Source organism: Eimeria acervulina, genomic scaffold (assembly GCF_000499425.1).
Source record: "Eimeria acervulina Houghton genomic scaffold, Eah_scaff986, whole genome shotgun sequence".
Taxonomy (NCBI): domain Eukaryota; phylum Apicomplexa; class Conoidasida; order Eucoccidiorida; family Eimeriidae; genus Eimeria; species Eimeria acervulina.
The window spans coordinates 1-7,500 of record NW_013547030.1 but is presented as its reverse complement, the minus strand read 5'-3'; the positions used below and the strand labels follow the sequence as shown (position 1 = coordinate 7,500).

General features: G+C 31.6%; 1 protein-coding gene across 1 annotated transcript; it reads right to left on the bottom strand.

The window, feature by feature from the left end:
* Positions 1 to 544: 544 nt before the first annotated feature.
* On the bottom strand, positions 545 to 2,074 carry EAH_00053390 (ribosomal RNA methyltransferase, putative; the record flags this gene model as incomplete). The annotated part of the gene is made up of 1 exon (XM_013391055.1): positions 545 to 2,074. One exon carries the CDS (start codon positions 2,072 to 2,074, stop codon positions 545 to 547), a length of 1,530 nt encoding a protein of 509 aa, XP_013246509.1.
* Between the last annotated feature and the right edge of the window lie 5,426 nt (positions 2,075 to 7,500).

Below are 7,500 nucleotides of genomic sequence, written 5' to 3'. Positions count from 1 at the left end.
CGATATGAAGTAGGAAATACCTCTTAAAAGTTGTGGAAGAAGTATCTAAATTAAAAGAAATAGACATATAAAAACCAATTAAAACAAATTAAAACATAAACAACAAATACAACAAGCAAACAACGCCTCAGCTGCAGCAGCGACCGGCTGGTTTCAGGTGTATGTGCAGCTGTTTGTTTGCATAAATCATCAAAGCAACACAACAAAAGAAATAATATTTCTATTCAGGTTCAGTCCAGACTGAATAAAGACCCTGACAACAACCTGCATGCTTGCATGCATATATATATAATTAGAGCTATACGCATGCTTGCATGGATATAGCTCTGAGTAAATATTAAGCAGAAAATAGCTAGAAGGGAAGTGCGTTTCTTAGAAAAAAAATTAAAAGCTAAGCAGAAGGTTTTTCAATCGATAAATAAATATAAAACCAGATATATTTTGAATAAAGAATTATTATTTTTAAAGCTTATAATAGACAATATCTAATATATTTAACAAGCAAATATATAATATATATTATTATTTCTACAAGAATAATATATTATGAAGGAAGTAGGCCTCTCTTTCTTAAGACAGCTATTTCATAAGGAGGGTGAGTAGGGGGTTGGGTAGGAGGAATTGAGCTGTATGTACAGCTCGATATTTTGTAATTTCTATCTGAATCCATGCCTTTTATGTCTCCGCAATTAATAAAAGGTATCAGCTTCCCTATGACGTCTTCCGCCCACAGAGATGCTAAATCTAAGCTGCTGCTTACTTCTTCGCTTGCTGCTGCTGCTGCTGTTGCTCCTGCTGCTGTTTCTGCTGCTGTTTCTGCTGCTGCTTCTGCTGCTGTTTCTGCTGCTGTTTCTGCTGCTGCTTCTGCTGCTGTTTCTGCTGCTGTCCCTGCTGCTGCCGCTGTTGTTGCTGCTGCTGTTGTTGCTGTTGTTGTTGTTGCTGCTGCTGCTGTTGTTGTTTGTTGATCTGTACGGATATCTTTTTCTTCGTTTTTAATATTAATTATCGGCGACAGTTTAAACTGTGGGGTGTAGTTCCGGCAAACAAGAAAAGCTTCAATGCTGCTGCTTCGTGAAGCTGCAGGCTTACAGCAGCGAACATCAGCAAAGAGAGAGCCAAGCTGCATGTACACCAGAGGGGTTTGCTCGCCTCTAAAGACTTTGCAAACAAACGTACCTCCGGGTCTTAAAACATCTGCTGCTGTTCCTACTGCTGCTAGCAGCAGCTGCAGCTGAGTAAACTCATCAATATCTCTTATACCTGTAACATCCGGTGCCCCATCACAAACAACTAAATCTGCTGGTTTCTGTTTAAAATAAGAAAGAATTAATGCACTTGTTCTTGCATGCGTTATATCTCCTTGCAGTGTATATACACCAGGGATAGGAGCTAACTCCTGCAGATCTACCGCAACTATCATAGGCGGAGCAGGAGGTGATTCTGCTGCTGCTGCTGCTGCTGCTGCTGCTGCAGATTCTCCTGCTGCTCCAGCTGCTGCTGCAGGGGGAGTGCTGCTGATGCCGGAGCTTGTCGATGTCTCGCTGCTCCCAGTATTTTGCTTGTCCTGTTGCTGCTGCTGCTGCTGCTTCTGCTGCTGTCTTTTGTTGTATTCTTTCAACTTTAATTCGTAGTTTCTCCACAGGCGACGCCTAAGGACCTGCGTCCAGCTGCCTGGTGCTGCACAGAGGTCAACAGCACGATGGGGGTAATCCCAAACAGAAAGTTCAGGTGTATATGCTGCAGCGCTGCTGCTGCTGCTGCTGCTGCTGCTGCTGCTGGTGTCGTTGTTATTGTTTTTATTGCTATTCTTCTCCCTAACTTTTCCAGGTGTACGCTCAACACAAGAAGGCCAGGTGGAGTCGGAGGAAGAGGCTTCGTCATCATCAGAAGAAGAAAAAGAAAAATCTGAGCTTGCATCTGTTAGGTCTTCGTAAGGGTTGGATTGAGTTGGAGGGGAAAGGAAATGAAGTTCATCATCTAATTGCAGCAACTTATAAGCAGAACGAGCACGAAAACCTTCTTCTTTAGCTCTCCTATAATATATGTCTCGGCGATCGCGAGATATACGCCCCATCGTTATTCAACTTGCAATGCATGCAGAATATGAAAAAACAGAATAAGGCTCTTCCCAGCCACTCTTGAGGCAAAATAAAGGGTTTTAATCAATAAATAACTTCAAAAACATTTAAACAATATGAAATTTCAACCAAAGAAAAGGGAATACCTACATATAAATGAAGGTTTCCATCGAAACCCGTCAATACAAGATTTGCGGAGGGGAGGATCTTTGAGGTAATATTCACGTTCTGAGTCATCTAAGGAAATAAACTATTAATATTATTCTTTTTCTTAATAAATATTCTTCTTTCTCTCCATTGAATTGAAGGATTTTACACGAAACTTCCATCTTGCATGCCTTGGGGCCCCCCATGAGCAGCGGTCTGTCTGTTGCGATATCAGTCTTCTTCTTCGCGTTTGCACTGGAGGGGAAGAATATAAATATATAAATATAAATATAAACATAAACACATTTGTGGAATATTGAAGACTTTCCGTTGCAGGGCTTTTGCAGGTTGTTTGAATAGTGAACGCAGAATATTTTGCAAATCGCGAGGTGTACAGACACCTCAGCCATGCGGTTTATTCAACATTAATATTCATCTTCTCTTCATGAAATTAACTCTTCTCATTCCGCAAACTTGTTTAAACTTGTAGTGCCCGTTTAAATCATTAAAACATAATTTGAATTATATTAGACAGTATATGTATGCGTATGTGCATAAATGAATATATATATATATATATATATATATATGTTTGCTGTGTTTGTCTTTTCCTTTAATTGCTCAACAGCATTAATTAATTAATTGCTTATTCTTGTTTTTATGTATTTGTTTGCTCGCTAATGCGTCTCATTTATTTTTTTCGTTTTGAGGCCTGTCTTTTATTTAAAGGTTTTATTATGATGTTAGCACTAAAAAACAAAAAAAATGAAAAAAGTTTGTTGGTTATTTTGTTGTTTTCTTCTGCTATTATTACTAATTGTTTCTATTAATTGTTTTTATTAATTGCTTTTATTGCTGTATTATGTTTTGTTTGCTTCGGACCTCCTTTATTTTATTTCGTTTATTTCCTTTGTTCATCTCCCTCTCTCTATTTTATTTTATTTAAATCTTTTTTGTTGTTTTGTTTGTCTTCTTTTTGTTTTATCTCTTTCCCTCTTTTGTTTGTTTTTTTCCCTCTTTGTTAATTTCCCTTTGTTTACTTTTATTGCATTTGTTTAATCTTCTTTTATTTTATTTAATTTATTTAATTTATATTATTTACTTTAATCTACTTTGTCTTTTCTTCTTTTTTTCTCATCACCATTTTACTCGAATTCACTTCAGGGCCCCACACCGAAAAGCAAGAAGGACCCTCCCGCCTGCAGCAGCAGCAGCAGCAGCAGCAGCAGCAACAGGAGTAGAGGAGTTACAGCAGCAACAGCAACAAAAGCAGCAGCAACAGCAGCACCAGCAGCACCAGCAGCATTAGAGGCATTAAAGCTACACAGCAAAAACAAACAAATAAAACAAACAAAAAACAGACAAATAAAACAAACAATGATGAAGAAAAGAAGAAAATAAAGAAATAAATAGAGCAAACAACAGCAATAAACAAATAAAACAAACGACATAATAAACAATCCCTTCAAACAGACAAAAACAACAAACAAACAAACAAAACAAACAAGCAAAAGCAATAAGCATACAAATAAAACAAATAAATAAATAAATAAGAATGCATCAAAGGAGAAGCCCCTTACCTTGTCTTTATAAATGCATAAATGCTAAGAAAAGTAAAAGCAAATGAAGAGATAAATAACAACTGGAAGAGCAAACAATTTAAAAAAACAAATAAATCTTTCGTCACTACTGGCGGAGAAGACAAAGAAAAGCGAAACCTAAGACAAACAAACAAACAAATAAATAAACAAAACATAGAAATGAACAAATAATAATAATAATAATAATAATAATAATAATAATAATAATAATAATAATAGTGATAATAATAATAATAATAATAACAAATAATACTAATACTAATAATAATAATAATTAATAATAATAATAATAATAATAATAATGTTAATAATTAATCTAGTTGAATATAAACACAAATATTAAAAAACTATTAAATAAATAAATAAATAAATAAATAAAGCTAAATGCATGCGTTTTATCTCTCACAATTAGTTATTAATATTTAATATTTATATATTATATATTTGTTTATATATTATAAAGCAATTTAAATAACGAACAAGCAAATTAATAAACTAAGAAAAATAAATAAAAACAAATTAAAAAATAAATACAAATAGACAAACAAATAATATAAATAAATAAATACATAGACAGATAAGTAAGTAAACTAAATAAATTAAATAAATAAAATAAATAAATAAATAAATAAATAAATAAATAAATAAAATAAATAAATAAATAAAATATATTTCTTACCAGTTGATAGCATCAGTTTGATTGAGAGATTGTAAGAGAGCCGCTGCAGTTTGTTTTTGTAGTTTGTCTCCTCTGAATAAAAGAAGAATCGGTTTAAAGACAGAATAACAGGGGCCTAATAAATATTTAATTTGAGGTGTATATACACCTCTTGCTGTCTCTTCTTGAAATTGAGTATGTTCAGGTGTATGCGCAGCACTAAAAAAACTTATTTCTTCTTCTTTGCCGTTCTTCTTCTTTTCTTTTTTCGCTGATATTAAACGCAGCTCATTAAAATGACCCAACACCACAGGGCATAATACTGAAACAAATACAAGCAGCACCACCAGCAGCAGCAGCAGCAGCAAAAGCAGCAAAAGCAGCAGCAGCAGCAAAAGCAGCAGCAGCAGCAGCAGCAGCAGCAAGTGATGCACAGCATATATAGGAGGTATGGATTTATATATATTATATATATACATTGAATATATATATGCATATATATAAACACATTAAATATACAATATATAATTTATATATATACATATATATATATATATACATTTATATCTGCTACTGCATGCGATGTGTATGAGAAGAAGACGAAGACATCGATGTCTTTGAATCCCCCTCACCTTCTTCAAGCATTGAATTCTTCTCGCAGCACTCTGCTGCTGCTGCTGCTGTTGCTGCTGCTGCAGGTGCGGTTGGGGTGGGTCTGCTGCATACTGCAGCAGCAGTAGCAGCAGCAGTAGCAGCATTTAAATTTGTCTTCGTCTCTAAACCTGAGAAGCTGCGCACTACAGCCGGCGGCTCCACCTTAACCTCTGCAGCAAACAAACAGCAATTAAGGGTTTAGGGTTTAGGGTTTAGGGTTTGAAGGTGTAGCACTGAGGTGTCTAGGGATCTAATATTTAGGGTTTAGGGTTTTAGTGCTTTCTGTTAAGGGTTTGACGATTTAGAGCTTTACGTTTGCTGTTCTAGGGTTTAGGGTTCTAGTGTTTAGGGTTTGATTGTTAAAGGTCTGGGGTTTTAGGGTTTAGGGTTTAGCGCACGAGGGTTTAGGGTTCAGGGCTTTAGGGTTTCCAATTAAGGGTTTAGAGTTTATCCTTTTAGGGTTTAGGGTTTAGGGTTTAGGGTTGCCTTGGGGGTTATAGAAGAGAGTATAAGAGAAGAGCAGCAGCAGCAGCAGCGTCGGCAGCAGCAGCACTTCTGCTGCACGCGTTGCTGCTGTTCTGTTAGCAAGAGAAACCTGAAAGAAAATAAATAAACAAATAAAATATAAATTAATTTAAATGCATGCGGACAACTCAATTAATTTTAAAAATATATAAAAATCAATAAAAATAATTTACTAAACAACAAAAAGTCGCACAAGCAGCAAAAATAAAACAAATATATATTTTTATGTATATATATATACACTATACATCAATATATATATATATATATGTATATATATATATATTTATATATTTATATATGCATGTACTCAATAAAATATAGATATAGGTATATATACATATATATATATATATTATATCATACATACCAACACATATATTTACACAGAGATATATATATATATATATACATACACTAGAAAATATAGATATATATATATATATATAAATTTATATATATGATACGTATATCATTTGATCGAGAAAGAAAAGCAAAAAAAGAAAGACAATAAAAACAAGAAGAGAAAGAAAGCCCCAAACGAAATGCATGCAGACCGACGCATTGAATTTCTTTCATTAATTCTTCTCTTTCTTTATTTGTCTTCGCCGATGTTTTATTGCTGTCTTCAGATAAAAGAGAAGCGAGGTTGTTGCTTTGATGCAGAAGAGATGCCTAAGAGACAATAAAAGAAATTAAATTAAATTATATTAATTAATTAAATTAAATTAAATTAAATTAAATTAAATTTAAAAAAAGACAGAACAACAAAAACACAAAAATCGCAGTTAGGTGTTGGAGACAGTAAAACAAAAAAGGCAAAAGAATAAATAAACTAAATAAATAAACAGATAAATAAATAAATTAAATTAGATTAAATTAAATTAAATTAAATTAAATTAATTAAATTAAATTAACAAACCTGAACGAGGGTCTTGCAAGAAAATACGCGGAATATCAAAGAGAGAAGACCAAAAAACAAATGAAGATATCGAAGAAGCGCTGAATTAATAAATCTAAAAACAAATAAACAAATTAATTAATTAATTAATTAATTAATTAAATTAGTTGAAATAAATGAAGGAGAAGATAATATATTAAGATATTATAATAGATAAACGAGAAAAATATAGATATTATAACAAACAAAAAAACAAATAAAACAAATAAAACAAATAAAACAAAACAAGTAAATAAATAAACAAAACAAATAAACAAAACAAATAAACAAAACAAATAATATTTATATATACATATTATACATTATACATATACATATACATATATATATATATATAATGTACATAATATATAATATATAATATATATTATATATTATATACATATTATATTATATTATATTATTATATGTATATAGAGAATATACAGCAGCAACGAGGACTTACAAACAAAAAAATTCAAAGACAGGGGGTAGTAATAATAAAATAAAGCAGACGTTGAAGAAAGAAGACAAAGAAAGAAGTTTTGTTTTTAAGGTTTTCTCTCCTACTGCTTTTAATAAGCCAGCGTTAATATATTTCTACAAACAACAAATATAAATCAAACACAATAAACACAAACAGTAAAATGTTTATATAAATGTATTTCAATATATTTCAGTATATGTATATAGATATCTATATATATTTGTGTATATATATTTGTATAAATATATCTATATATATAATTTGTATATATATTTGTATATATATTTGTATATATATAATTTGTATATATATTTGTATATATATATTATATATTTGTGTATATATATTTGTCTAAATATATCTATATATATATACTTATATATATATATATATATATTTGTATATATATA